We start from the raw sequence: 16,022 nt of genomic DNA, 5'->3' as shown, positions 1-16,022 counted from the left end.
AAAGAACATTAATGATTTCATCATAGACCGGACACTACCCTGAGGTCCTTCACAGCTAGTCATACACTGAAAGAATGAACTAAAGTAATTATAAGATGTATTCGGTATGAATCCAGTGAAGAGGTTGTGCTGCCAACACTCTTCTGTGCACACCAATTCCAGGTCGATTAGACTCAAACACTGAGATTTTCGGCATAGTTCTATGACAGTGTCCTACGTAATGACTGTGTTGGGGGAAAAAAGACGTAAATTAAGCTTTTTCTTATTAGCCCAAAGCTGCAGAGTGCCACACATCCCAATATTTCAAACATAAAAACATGGGCACTTGATCATGGTTGTTTTTGTGAATGTGGAGTATTAAGACTAAAGAGGGTAATGTAAAGAGTTAATGGTAAATGATGCAACAAAAATCTGTTCCAGTTCATCTCAAAGTCGTCCGATGGGGTTGTGTGTCCAGTCAAGTTCTTCCTCACCAAACTCATGTCTTGATGGGCCTTGCTTTGTGTGCTGGGGCGCAGCCATGCTGGAATAGAAAAGGGCCTTCCCCAAGCTGTTCCCACCAGAAAGTTATCTAGGATTTGTCAAGCCCTGGTGTAAGTCATCGAAAAGTTCATGTATTAGAGAGTTGTGTATAAAAAGTGATTCTAGTACAACATTTAAAAAGTGTTTTTGTCACCATAGCAATATTTGATCCTTGCTGCTGATAAGACCATTCCACTTGTTGCTATAGTGATAAGCTATGTTTTCAGTTTTGCCCCAGGGTTACTTTGATGCAAAAACCCCACAATCATCCTGGGGGTTACTGTGCCCTTTGCTCTGTCTGTTCTGTGACCTGGTACAATTTGCACCTAATCTAGGGTGCAAATTTCGAATACTAATGTTGGCAGTCGGTAAATAAGGGTGTGAACATTAAATCCATTTATTGCTGCTAAAAGTCTCTCGCTGTCTCATCTACTCATTAAAGAAGCTAAAAGTCTAAGTGTGAAAAGCTGCTAGCGAAAAAAGCGCTCAGGTCAAGAGCTGCCACATAGCAAACAGTGGAAATTGTTAATGTCACCCCATCTTTTTTGTTTTTGAAGATGTTGCTGCAAGATTTTCAAGAAATATGGGAATATTTGTTATAGAAAAGCACGTATAACCATATTAACTGTGAGCAGTGAAAACCAGACCTGACCGTGACAGAAAGAAGCCATTTGCCATAATAGACACGTTGATATGGCCGCTTTCCACCTGTCAAAATGATTGGTCCACCAGTTCACCTCTCCTTTTTTCCCTTACGATTAGGGATGCACCGATAAATCGGTGGCCCAAATATATTGGCCGAAATAAAAAAAAAAGAAAACCGGCTTAATATAATTGTCTGCAGGGGCCAGGCTGCTTACCTGCGTGTTGGTCTCACAGTGTACTGGCCAGGAGAACAGTAATCCAGCTGTGGCAGCTAAAAACGCAATTGCTGGTTTGCCGGCAATCGCGTTTTCAGCCTACAGAATCACTCCATGGGAGTGATCACAGGCTTGGGGGCTGGTTCGGAGTGGCTGTGCTGGTCTGCCTAGACACCTGGGCAGACAGCAGCAGCAGCGCCCCCGCGATCACCACGATTGTGGCGACGTGGGGGCATTTTGTTGGGGATGTAGCAGGCTGACAAACACCTAGGCGCCAGGACAAAATTCTCAGTCGCCATGGCGACCTGGCACCTGGGATTTGTCGAGCCCTGGTTTAGGCCTGGTTTAAATCGACTTTTATCGATTATAAAATGAGTATAAAATTAATGTTTGGGCTGCTGAAAGTTAGGGGAGGTGGGGGTTAATTCAGGGGCCTTTATAGTTAATGGGGTGCTTAGGGTTAATTTAGGGGCAGTTATGGTTAATGGGGTGCTTAGGGTTAATTTAGGGACAGTTATGGTTGATGGGGTGTTTAGGGTTAATTTAGGGCCAGTTATGGTTGATGGGGTATTCAGGGTTAAATTAGGGGCAGTTATGGTTGATGGGGTCTTCAGGGTTAATTTAGGGGCAGTTGTGGTTAATGGGGTCTTTAGGGTTAATTTAGGGGCAGTTGTAGTTAATGGGGTCTTCAAGGTTAATTTAGGGGCAGTTGTGGTTAATGGGGTCTTTAGGTGTGGGACAGGGGATAGAGTGGCAAAATCATGACTCCCCCATACAAAGCTGGGTCAAGCCAGAGGTCATGTCAAACATGATTTTGGAGGTCAAGTGCATTGTAGGTAATAAAATGTCCTACAGTAAAGTGAACCTTTAATATTGCGTGCACGTATGTTTTTTATCAGTATCTTAAAACTGTTAATACCCTTTTATTCACAATATATAGACTACGTTTTATGCTGTATGGATTGATCTTTGCTGGTTCGATTTAAATGGCTCAATACTTTTTTTTTTCTTTTCATCTTTTAGTATTGATATATTTGAGCATAAAAGCACATGAGTTCCAAAAATGCGTTTTCAGAGTTTCATTATTCATTTTAGCTAACCTGATTGCCTTTTGCAAGACTCTCTCTGTGTTTCTCGTAACATTGGGAGGAATCCACTAGCTGTCCCAACTTTAATAATCTAAATGCCATCTTATTCCTTAGCAGCTTGTTCCTTTATGTTTTTTCAATCTATAGATTTTATCTTTGTTACCAAGGGACGGTATTAGAATATTTCCAAATATAATGTCTCCTATAAGATTTTAGTTAATGTGTTTCATGTTGATATGAAAATCCATCTAAAATAGCATTTTCTTATATTATTCTGCTTTGGTTCCATTTGTCCTAAAATCAATTGCACAGAGTGGTACTGAGGTCTCCGTAGCCCCTGATGGCTTTTTTCTAATGATTTTTGGGGACTTTACAGAACAGCAACTTTAAATTCCAGAAATGTGGGAATTATTTCACAAGTCCCCAGCATATTTTAATGATTTATATGCACTATATAAAAACGATATATTTTATATTTTATGATATGCTACCAGTGCTACATGTACATTGTCACATAATTAAGTGCCAGGATTAATTGTATATGTTTTTCAACTTAATATATAAACAATCATCTTCAAGCGTTCAATGCTGCCTGGCTACATTTTTTGGGGGGAGGGGGTAAGTTAAGCTTCTTTTAGGTGACCTTTTGATAGCTATTTATTTGAGCATTTAGCCAAAAAGTAATGTGCATAACCTATTATTGTAACTGTTAGAGCTGCAGAACACTGTGATACCCATACACACCAAATATACCCCGGTGCTAGAAAAAGGGAAATAAGGGAGGGAAGTGGGACAGAGTGGTTTGTGCCCCAAACAGGGCTATATGGGTAGGTATGCTATCTTTATGTACACTATATGGACAAATGTATTGGACACCTGACCATAACATTGAAAGGGACATCACATTCTCAATACATAGACATTAATATGAAGTTGCAGCTATAACAGCTTCCACTCTTCTGGGAAGGCTTTCCGCTAGATTTTGTAGTTTCTTTGGGGATGTTTGCCCATTCATCCAGTTGACCATTTGTGAGGTTAGGCACTGGTGTTGGACGAGAAAGCCTGGCTCCCAATCTCTGGTCCAGTTTATTCCAGTGATGTTCGATGGGGTTGAGGTCAGGGATCTGTGCAGCACAGTTAAGTTCTTCCACACCAAACTCACCCAACCATGAACTTCTGGATGAAGGGACAGGGCCAGAGACAGTGCAAGGGATCTGAAACCCCCACCCACATTTTGGACAGTTCAAGTGGCTCTAGTATCCAACATTGAACCAGAGTTTTGATGTCATATAGGCTGTACATAATATTTGCTGGAACATTTCATTGTAAGATTGTGAAACTAAAACTTTGGAAGGGGCAGTAATTAATTGTTCTGTCTGAAGACCTGGGAGATAAGAGGTGACAAATAGTTAATACAGACCTTATTTAAAACGCCTTCATTGCTGGTGGCAAGCAAAATATCATAGAGCAGTACATTTCTATTATTTCTCTAGCAAAACTAAGATGATGCTAGTTGATGCATTACATGGTTTTCACTGGAAAGTCTTTTGGTTTTTCCAATGGGTATCTCATTGAAACATGGAGCCATGCAATGTGCTAACTAACTCCTGCTAAGTGTCACTCTTATGTGCATATGAACTGTTTGGAAGTTTGCTGTTGAGCTTAGCTCCCTTTCCATTATATTGCTTATTCTAATGGCACTGAAAAGGTCTGCTGACCATGATCCTACTAAAATCGTGTTCCGTGTATGCTTAATTTGTTCAAAGGTCCACATTTTCTCTAGGACTGCAAAATAATACAGTCAACTATAAAATTTAATGCTCGTTTCAATTATCCTTTATTTGTATGCCCTTGTGAGTAATTAAAATCAATTTCTAGGATTAGATGTATTTCCCGAGGCCTGTTCTTTCCCACAGTGCCCTGACTTTCCCGAACTGCAGACATAGACAATTATTTTATATTGTGTAACTCATTTTTAAGTGATTTATTACATTTCTTTGGGTTTACTTGCAGTAAAAGTCAGCTTGGCACATGTTGTTTTTTATTTTAATCCATTGAGTACTGTGGACTGAGGGGAGAATGTTACTTCCCTCATGTTTGATATTCTTTGTTACATACAGAAAATTGACCTTCAATACCTGTTCCTTTCCCAGAAGTGTAAGTTGTCAGAATCTATCAAGTATTTTGAGATGTGTAGTAAGTGTATTTACAACGCCATATTCATAGCTTCACCAGGAATTCTATGAACTCTATTGGGTTTGTGTATTTATTGATGTGCAATAATTGATATACGTGTATCTGTGTTAGATGTTACATCCATGGCTGGGCATCACGTCCTCCTCCCCCTGCACCCCCCGCCATGCGAGTAGGCCCAAAACCAGGCATGCCTTGCGTAGTGTGATCACATGAACACACAATGTGCACACAATTGACATGAAAGGTCTTAAAGGGATCCTTTTTGCCTCATTTTATGGCAACCTCATCTATTTAAATCTTGAGCCTGCACTTTCTCCTTGCCCTGTGTGGTTTTTTGTGATTTTTGAGTGAGTGCCTGTTTCATATTTTGGTTCCTAACTCTCCCTGTTCTTGACTATGGTTCTGTGTTGATTCGGGTTTTCGGTTGCTGTCCGTTGCCGACCAGGCTTTTCTTGCCATTTCTGAGTTTGACCCTGCTTTTGGCTATTTACTGTTGGACTTCAAGGTTACTGACCCAGTTTGGCTGTTGCGCAACTGTTGCGCAACTGTCCACTGGTTCTCTACTGTCCATTCTTTGCTCCAGGGTTCCGGTATTCTATCCTGATCTTAGATAATCTTATAAACACACATAGCTTAATCTAAAATACTTACGTCATTATAATAAGATGTCAATGTTTAGAAATACCTACCCATATATATTAAAACCAATATCATCCAATACGTTGACAGTAGCATATAAGTCTCACTAGACTAGTCAAAATAGTATAAATGCAAAAAGCATGTAACAAAACATCAAAAATAAGAATCACTTATGGAGTAGAGACAAGAGCATGCAGTAAAACAGGACAAAACCTCAACATTTCAGCTAAAAGCCTTCCTTTGGAGGTTGATTTTTTTGTTTTGCTTTGGATGTTTTGTTATATTCTTTTTGTAGTAATACTATTTTGACTCACCTATTGAGACTTGTATGCTTTTTGATGGTATTGACTTTAATATATAAATGTGCTTTTTGGTATAATATTTTTTGAATATTTTGTATGATTGTGCAGCTTATTCTGTGTCTGGATGTGTTAATGTAACTGTGTGTAAAGTGTAAAGTGTGAATGTCTGTGTGTATGTTTATGTATCTGTGTGTGCTAGTGTGAGTTCCTGGATGTGGTTTCTGTGTGTCTGTGTGTTAGTGCTCTTCTCTCTGTCCTATGTCACTCTGATGTCACCTTCACAGTTTGCACTGTTAAGACTATGCTAGTAGCTTCCAATAGAAACTGCTCCAAAGTATGAATAAGGGACTGTGGAGGGGTGGACATTTGGGAGCTGTAGAGGGGTGACTTGAGGGCTGTGGAGGGAGGCATTTACCTGATGGTGAAACAGGAGCCACAAGTAAGTGTGTGTGTGTATGAGTAAAGGATAGTTAGTGTACATATATGGGTAAGGGAAAGGATGTGTGTGTATATGTTATGGGTATGTTTTGCATAAAAGCACTGGAGACAAATGTCACTTCTTCACCCATTCCCTTTTTCTTTTTTTCCTTAATCTTCTATTTTCCTTCTCTAAGTTCCAGCCTCTTTTCTGTATCTTTTGGGGCTCTTACTTTCTGCCTCTGTTCCTGTTAGTCCAGCTACTTCTGATTTACCTCGCTTCACTTCCATTTGGCTTCTGTCTCTCACTTCATTTTTTCTCAACCAACTTTTTGTAAATTTCTTCACACTCAGTATCTTTTCTCCCTTGCTGCTCTCTCCGCCTGAGTTTACAATAGCGTTTAACTTTGTCCAGGTAAACTTTTAAGATACTGTACATCAGGGCTTGACAAATCCCAGGCGCCAGGTCCCCATGGCTACTGATAATTTTGGCGCCTAGGTGTTTGTGAGCCAAACTGGTGGCTGAAACACATATTCGGCAAAATGCCTAAATAAAAAAAAAAAAACAGCCGAAAATAATCCCCGCAGGGGCCGCACTACTTAGCTGTGCGTTGCTCTTAACAAGCAGCGTCTCTTGTGCTGGCCGCAGGAAACCAGAGGAGTCACATGACTGCTCTGTTCCTCCCCCCAGTGGGCGGGACAAGAGAAGTTTGTGCAGAGAGACAGAGATAGAAGCAGCCCCTATGGAAGTCTGCGTGTGAGAGATCTGCAGTGCAGGTAAGGGGGTGAAGGAGGGTGTATGAATGAGTATATGAATGAGTGTGTGTGTGATAGCATGGTTGTGTAAGTGGGGGGAGGAGCATGGCACGTGGGGCTCTAAGTGATGTGCAGCATCAATACACAAGGGGGGGCAGCAAGCCAGGTTACAGCATGTACTCCTATCATGCCAAGTCAGCCAGTACATGCTGGAACCTGGGTATGTCTGGGCAGGACTGTGATTGGTGATAACAAGTGGACATTCTCTACGGCTGGAGGAAAGAAGGTTTCTACACCAGCACAGACGGGGGTTCTTTACAGTAAGAGCGGTGAGACTATGGAACTCTCTGCCAGAGGAAGTGGTAATGGTAAACTCAATAAAAGAGTTCAAAAGGAGCCTGGACGTGTTTCTTGAAAGCAATAATATTACAAGTTATGGATATTAGATTAATAGGGACAGAACATTGATCCAAGGATTTATTCTGATTGCCATGTTTGGAGTCGGGAAGGAATTTTCCCCCTGGTATGGGGCAATTGGCATCTGCTTCATAAGGGTTTTTTGCCTTCCTCTGGATCAACACAGTAGGGACACAATATGTATATAGGTTGACTTTGGTCTTTTTTCAACCTTATGAACTGTTAATCAATAAGTCGAGACTGAGTGCTGGGGCTGGGTGTGAGACTGAGTGCTGGGGCTGGGTGTGAGACTGAGTGCTGGGGCAAAGTGTGGGTGCTGGGGCAAAGTGTGGGTGCTGGGGCAAAGTGTGAGACTGAGTGTGGGGGCAAAGTGTGGGTGCAGGGCAAAGTGTGGGTGCAGGGCAAAAAAAAAGTCCTGGCTTTTTTAGCTGGCTCCTAGATTTAAAAATACATTTGTCAAGCTCTGCTGTACATAGCTAGTTTCAAAAATGTGCCATGTTCTTGCAATTATTTTATGTTTGCTTTCAATAGCTTTTTCCCTGTGTTCTCACTGTCCTTTAATATTTCATTATATTTGGGATTTCACATACTTTGGCTATAATATTCTTAGTTTGCTGCCCCGTTTCATTGATATAGGAAAGTTCTTGTTGCATATTTCACTTTGTATTGTAAGGCAAATCCCCTATGCTTTTCTCTACATATTGGAAAGAGAGTCTCCAACCTATAAATTTTTCGCATTCAGGGAACATCTGTAGGAGATACCTGGCAATAGAAGTACTTGTAAGAGCACTTGATGCAGCTATTCACCAAAATACTATTTTACATTTTTTAAGCTTGTCATTTTTCCCCTCAGAAGGGTCTATATAGCATATCTCTTCTTACTTGTAAACATTGCCTAGCAACGGTGGAGAAGACTATACAGAGTAGCAAATAATATCAGAGAGGTTTATCACATGGAGAGAAAATAATTGTTATAACGTATACAGCTATGTCTTTATCCACCGTGCCCCAGCCGTCCCCTGAACTCATGTCTATCCCTGCCATCATTTTTTGCTGAGCGATAGGATCGGAGAACTTCTTGTAAATGGGCTATTGAGCAGCAGAGCACGACAATGTTTGCCCTGATAATAATGCATTTGCTCTTTATTATAACTATTTTGCAAAAAAGTATGTTAGCTTTTTCTTGCCTGATCTTTTTTTTTGTATATTTGGATTTGTTTTTAGGTAATAAGAAATGTATTTTAATATTTCTAAACTCTTTAAGGAAATAAAACTTCCTTTTGTAAGCCTGCGCAAGAGAGATATTTGCATCTCTCCTACCCTCCCTGAACATTTACGCATTACCAATCAACCACAGCAATCTCTACTACACTTCAAAGCAGTCTGGATCTAAATTTCCATTTAGCCACTCTCACACCACAAGTTCTGTATTCTCTATTCTGTAACACAAATTTCTCATCTCTATACATATCAAATGGTGAGACCTTAAGAGCTGAGCAAGAGTCCCGTCATAGCACAGCAAGTACTCTATCATAAGACCTTGAGTTTAAGTACCACTCAACACCATGACAATTCCCACACAAAGGCTGGCCCATGTGGTCAAATCCAACAGACAAGCTACTGCAGCTCAAATTGCTGAAAATGTTAATGCTGGTTCTGATAGAAAGGTGTTGAGTATGGGGCTGCAGACCAGTCAGGGTGCCCACGCTGACCCCTGTCCACTGCAGAAAGCTCCTACAATGGGCACATGAGCATAAGAACTGGACCACGGAGCCTGGTCTGGCGAATCACATTTTCTTTTACATGATGTGGATGGCAGGTTGCGTGTGCGTCACTTACCTGGAGGACACATGGCAACAGGATTCATCCATGGAGGCTATACCTTGCAACTTACAGCACTTAAAGGTTTTGCTGCTAACGGCTTGGTGCCGGATACCACAGCACACCTTCAGAGGTCTAGTGAAGTCCATGCCTCGATGGGTCATTGCTGTAGAGACCTACATAGTATTAAGCAGGTGGTCATAATGTTATGGCTGATCAGTGTGTGTGTGTATGTATGTATATATATATATAATATACCGTATTTGCTCGATCATAAGATGACCCTGATTATAAGACGACCCCCCAAATCTGAATATTAATTTAGGAAAAAAGAAAAAGCCTGAATATAAGACGACCCTATAGGAAAAAAGTTTTACCAGTAAATGTTAATTCATATAAACTATTTTTTTTATAAAAGCTATGATTGAGAAAAATATTTGGTTTTATTTCCTTCTATTTTCCAACCTGCCCCCCCCCAGTTATGCACATCTGCCCCAGAAATGCCTTATACCCCCTATATGCCACTGTGCCCCATGATATGCCTTTTAACCCTATATGCCACTGTGCCCCATGATATGCCTTTTGATCCCCTATGTGCCACTCTGCCTCCAGAAATGCCTTATACCCCTATATGCCACTCTGGCCTTTAGAGGGTTAAAAGGCATATTACAGGGTAGAGTGGCATATAGGGAAGTTAAAGGCATTTCAGGAGGCAGAGTGGCGTATAGAGGGTTAAAATGGCATTTCTGGAGGCAGAGCAGCATTAAGGGGGTTAAAAGGCATTTCACAGAGCACTCTGCATACAGAAATGCCTTATGCCCCCCATTTAACACTCCCTTCCCCCGCCCCCCCCAAACTTACCGGAGCTTCTGAGTCCCCTGTCATGTAGCCGGGGCAGCGTGTAGAGCTCTACGCGATTCGCGTAGACAACTTACGCTGCAGCCGGAAGGAGGTGTGGCTAGCAGCGGGGGTTGTCTGCGTCCATCGCGCAGATCTTCCCCGACTGTCACAGAGAATTCTGATCTCTGACAGCTGGGGAAGGTCTGTGCGATGGACGCAGACAACCCCCGCTGCTAGCCGCACGTCCTCCCGGCTGTGGCGGAAGTTGTGTACGCGAATCGCGTAGGGCAGCGCGTAGAGCTCTACGCGATCCGCGTAGACATCTACACGCTACCCCGGCAACACACCAGGAACTCAGAAGCACCGGTAAATGGGGCGGACGGGGAGACCATCTGTTGACCATTTTCCCCAAAGACTACAATAGTAACCCCCTACTGTGCTAAAGTGGGCCGAATGCGTATACTGAGCAGTGTGCAAAAGAGTACCTGATTGAGAATTGTGTATTTTGCTGTTACTTTTGTATCTTCCGACATCGGCCGATAAGTGAGAAGTTCAGCAGTCGAGGAACACGAGTACTGAGATTTGTTACAAAGTATTTAAAGCATTGTGTAACTAGTAACTTTTCTGTAGAAAAATCTTAACACTTTTGTTACAATTAATCAAACCTATTTTTTTATGAATTATAAGGTTGTATCATACTTTACCTACCAAAGGTTGACATCCCTTACAGAGATTTCAAAGACACTAATAACCTAAAACAACATTTGCTCCATGGACATTAACGTTTCTAAGCATTTCATTTATTTTATGCAGAATGTAGTTCATATTCCAGCTCCAAAGATTTTTTGTTGAAGCAGGAAACAGAGATAACCCCCTGTTTTTAAGAATTATAGTGTTGTAGTTAACAAACTAGCTGCCTCCACTTTTAAAGGACTTTCTGCTGTAATGGGTATGGGTCTGAGAATCCAGTTTGTTAATGTTTCTAATGTCTTCTCTTTCAGCACTGACCAGCTGGGCATGTTTGGGAAGAACGAATTTGACTTATTGGCTCCTTTTGTGGACAGCTTTAGTCTGATGACCTATGATTACTCAAACCCACAAAGGTAAGGACTGATATGCTTATAGCAGAGGAGAGGCAAGGTTGTTCTTAATTAAGCAGACAGAATGTAGTAAATAAAATAAGGCAAAATGGTGGACGTTTTAAAGAACAGTCATGTCAAACAATTTATTTAAAAAAAAAAATCCCTCATCTACCCCTCTGATGTCCAATCGCAATATTTCTTATACACACTAAATCTTTCTATTTCAAGACCTTTCATATGTCTGTTAAGGCACTTGTGTTCATAGCGTACCAGTGGTTTGATTTCTAATGCTACTGCCAGCCATTGATCAGTCTGCATTATCTTACTTTTATGGTATGTTTCATATATGTGTCTATTGCTTTGGTAAGCTCCTGATTAAGAGAACTGGGCAGAATATTTTGTTTAGTGATTTTTGTAGGCTCAGAGCTATCCTGTAACCAAGCCTATGAGAGCCAGCAAGGTACTTTTTAGTATTGAATTAGAAAATGCTGTTTTTTAGGCTGTTTACATGAGAAAAGTGTCTCCATTCATAAGAGTTTACCACGTGTCTGAGCTGCTTTTTATACACATATTTGAAAAATCAGTTTATCTTGTCTTGTGCACATACAGATGCCTGATAGCCCAGATCATTATCTACTTATATTGATCTTTCCGCCAGGAAATGATCCATGACATTTCTTCTGTGGTTCTATTTCATGCACTATAGGGAGGCACCACTGAGATGCACTAGTGAAGCTCAGCAAACATTTAATACTTCTTAATGGTATTTTCCATAAAAAATTGCACACCAGTTGTAGCCAGACCTCAACTTCTCATAATTCAAGAAGTAGAATCCATTTAATATTCATTGAACCTTCTCAAATTAGTCCTCATTGGCCCTAAATTCTGTCAGTCTGTATTTCATTAAAAATGTTTGTGTGGTTTCAGGTCATACTTGAATGATTGTGATGGGCTAGGTAGATTCCCTCTTCCTTACGTCTAATGTTTGCATTACTTGCTGATTTTGTGAAACTCTTTCTAGGACAATATTTATGGAGGAGAAAAAAAGTTTCAAGTGGTATAGTAGTTATTTCAAGGCACTCAACACCAATCATGCATTTAAGATGTTACCCGATTAGGGTGACCACATTTTATTCAGGGACACACTATGAAGCGCATGAGATTACAGACACAGGTATATATATATATATATATATATATATATATATATACATATATATATATATATACATATATATATATATATATATATATACACATATATGTGTTAGACATGCATTTTTAACTACATAATATCTCTTTCAAGTAAAGACTGTGATTGAAATATGATTTTAAAATAACAGCTGAACTGGCAGTTAGTTTTCATTCTTTAATATTAGCGCCTGCTGCCGATACCGATATATATATATATAAATATTAGCCCCTGCTGACAGCCATTAATGTCTAAATCTTGGCAACAAAAGTGAGTACACCCCTACTCACTTTATATTGAAAGAATTTGGCCCTGGCATGCAGTCACTCCCTTTTTCCAGCACCAAGAAAATATTTGCCACACTGAATCTGAATCAGACATACAAATCCTGTATTTGCAGGTATACAATAATAATGTATGGAAGCGTAGCATTGCAGGTATAGATCAACAGAACACACAAACCCAGCATTGCAGGTATAGATCAACTGGAAATCACATGTAAACTCAGTACTGATGGTATAAATACATGGAAACAGCATTGCAGGGTTGGATCAACTGATTTAGACATACAAACCCTGTATTTGTAGGTATACATAAATAATGTATGGAAACATAGCATAGCAGATATGTATCAACAGAATAACACAAAAACCCAGCTTTGCAGGTACAGATCAATTTGAATTCACATAAAAACTCAACATTAAAGATATAGATAAAAAAAAAAAAAAAATTACAGCATAGCTCACAGGTCCCACACCCAAAGCCAGCCCTGGCATCCACATTGCCCACATAGATCCTGACCAGCACCCAAATTACAAGCATTAGACTTGCCATCTTTGTCCCCAAACAGCCCGGCCTGCGCCGTATTTGTCCCATAAACACCTTGACTGTGCCATCTTGGTCCCCAAGGCTCAAAAACTCTACTTTTTGCCTTCTTTGCCTTTCCGTGAATCAATTATACATCTATGATACACACAAACACTTTTACAGTCACTCACTAATTCACACTTTCATTCACATAATTCATTCACACAATAATTTATTCTCACTCATTCACACAAATCATTTATACATATTCATTAATGCATTCACAAATTCTTAATTCATACTCTCAAACCACCCCCTTTCTCACCATCTACCCATTCCCTTCCTTCTCACCATCTACCCCCACTCCCCCACTTCTCACCATCTACCCCCACTCCCCCCACTTCTCACTATCCACCCCACTATCTACCCCTCTCCCTCCCTTCTTACTATCTACCCCTCTCCCTCCCTTCTCACTATCTACCCCTCTCCCCCTTTTGAAGTTCACTTACCTTGTAGAGGTCCTGCGGTGGGAGCGCAAAGCTTCAGTCTCCCTGCTCAGGCCGCGGTGCGCGCTGCTTCACTGCTGAGTGCCGGTATATGACTTTGTCCTTTTCTGGCACTCAGCATGAAATGCCATCACCAACCCGAGCTAGAAGCCTCGCGGAGGAGACTGAGGGGCGCCCCTCTCCTCCGTGTGAGAAGAAAAAAAAAAAAAGGACGGCGTTTCAATTATGGGACTTAAAGCCTTATTGTGAGACTGTCCCGGGCAATCCGGGTCATGTGGTCATCCTATACCCAGTGTTATGGGACTTTGTGATTTTATTGTGAAGATGGCCGGGCTATGTGCTGTCTGACTTTCTATTTTGGTCAGCCCAAATGGGCCATGCATAAGGCTCTGAAGGGTTACATTGATTCACAGGTGATTGATTTTATCATTTAACAACACTGTGGTATTTAATTTAGCCAGTCTGCGATTGAGGAAATTGAAGAATTTTTGCAATATGCAGAAATGACAGGGCTGTCTGTTAGAGCTGAGAAACTAACCAAATATTAGAATATCATATTACAATTTAGTCACAGCTGTGAGGTTTGTGTTATGTGAATTTTAGAGGAGAAAAAAGAAATGAAACCTAAAATCTAATTGAAAATTTCTAATCATGGACATAAAAATACTGTCTATTTGTCTTGTGTTGCTGGACTATGTAACACGAGGCTGCACCTACATGTTGAAAAGGGAGAGATCAAATGTTCTTTTTGGTCTGCGATTGAAGGTAGATCCAATACCCTTGTTTGTCTGTAGTGTTGGCTTTGCCGAGGAATACTTATCCTCTGGTGGATCATTTAAATGGTAGAGAGCATGAAGGATTTTATATATTTTTTTGTATGAGAATAGAGAAGAAACATAACCTCTAGTGAGTCTTTGAGGTTAGAAAAATCTGAACATCTGGTACAGTTGTGATGCTAGAGAGGTTTGATCCTCTGTGTCTATGAATAAACAGACCTCGGATGCTGTGGTAGATCTGAGATGGAGATGGATATAATAATTCGTATTGGATGGGAAAATTCATGGTTTTGTGAGTGGAAAGACCATGAAGAAGTTCATGAAGTTTCAGTTTCAGCTCCTTCCTCATATAATTATTATACATAAAAAATACAAAAATATTGCTTTATGGGTGACTATTACTTTATGAGGGTTGGTGCCAAGTTGTGCAATTTACTGGAACCACAGAGCATTATATACTCGTGATTATTTGACACAGCAGGTTGTATAGACAGCTCCTGAATGTCCAATGTGATGGGCAGGACAGATATGCCCTTTTGTCTGGGTTTCGCACAGCCCAGATGGCCACGCTGTTCTTCTGAGGGAGGGGACACCTGCGATGTCTTCAATACCGTGACCCTGTCTAGAAACTGTGGCTGTTGCCAGCTGTGGAAGTGTTTAAGTCCGAGAACATAAAATGAGTAGTTTAAGGAAAATTAAACTGCCTAGCAAGATCTTGTTATATATTTTCTGCCTGCTTTAGAAGTTAGTACACCCAAGTGATGTAACAAAGAAAAGAATGCCTAGTACTTAATTTCTTACACTGGTCTTTCACAGACTGAAATATATGTGAGCTTTAAAAAGAAGATGTACCTTATAAATAAAGGCATAATTAAGCTGTACCTTTTTCAGAGACTACAGTTAACCTCATACAATGATGACAGAAGACATCTGGAGTAAAATAAACCATTGACTGTAATTTCTTGCAGCAACTTTCTGTATATATAGAAGAAATTACATAAAAAGAATACAAAATACAAGCATAAGGTTATTAAATGGACTGGTGGTGGTGGTAGGGGTGGGAGGGGTCAGTTGCCCCTGTGCCTAATTGTAAATGTTTTTGGGACTGCTAAAAACAATTCCTCCATTGTTATCTTTTTGCAATTCCAAATATATGTACCAGGATGTACATTATATTAGGGCTGAAACAACTAATCGATAAAATCGATAATAATCGATAATCAAAATCGTTGTCAATCGGATCGATTTTTATCGATTATAAAAAGAGGGTTTTTTCCAGAGCAAATGCTCTGAAAAACCCCTCTCCTTATATAATCCGACCTCAAACAGAGATCGGATTATAACACCGGAATCCAGATCCCCCGCTACGCTGCAGGGGACCTGGATTCCCCTCACTGTCGGCCGGTCTCTCACTTCCGTCTCTCTCCCCCTCCCATCTGCCTCCTCCCCCCTCCCATACATCACTCTGCCTCTCTACCCGGCTCCGTTACTGAAGGTACTTTCCCTGCAGCTTCATAGAAGCCTCAGTGTAAGTGAAGGTGAGTAACGGAGTCTGTCTGTGCGATGCAGACCCCCACCGGCTGACAGAGAATCATCCTCTCTGATAGCCGGTGAGGGTCTGCATCGCACAGACAGACTCCGTTACTGCCCTTCACTTACACTGTGGCTTCTATGAAGCTGCAGGGAAAGTGCCTTCAGTAACGGAGCCGGGTAGAGAGGTAGAGCGGTGTATGGGAGGGGGGAGGAGTCAGAGGGGTGTATGGGAGCCACCCTCCAATACATCACTCTGGCTCCTCCCCCT

General features: G+C 40.9%; 1 protein-coding gene across 2 annotated transcripts in view; it reads left to right on the top strand.

The window, feature by feature from the left end:
* Nucleotides 1-16,022, top strand: part of CHID1 (chitinase domain containing 1) — a 138,903-nt gene that overhangs the window by 44,919 nt on the left and 77,962 nt on the right. For both annotated transcript variants that reach the window (XM_053448620.1, XM_053448619.1), the window contains exon 9: nt 10,860-10,961. In XM_053448620.1, the coding sequence (XP_053304595.1) occupies nt 10,860-10,961 (102 nt within the window). The remainder of the gene's footprint in view (nt 1-10,859; nt 10,962-16,022) is intronic.

This window comes from Spea bombifrons, chromosome 10 (assembly GCF_027358695.1).
Source record: "Spea bombifrons isolate aSpeBom1 chromosome 10, aSpeBom1.2.pri, whole genome shotgun sequence".
NCBI classification, from domain to species: Eukaryota; Metazoa; Chordata; class Amphibia; order Anura; family Pelobatidae; genus Spea; species Spea bombifrons.
This window is presented reverse-complemented; position numbering and strand designations above follow the sequence as displayed.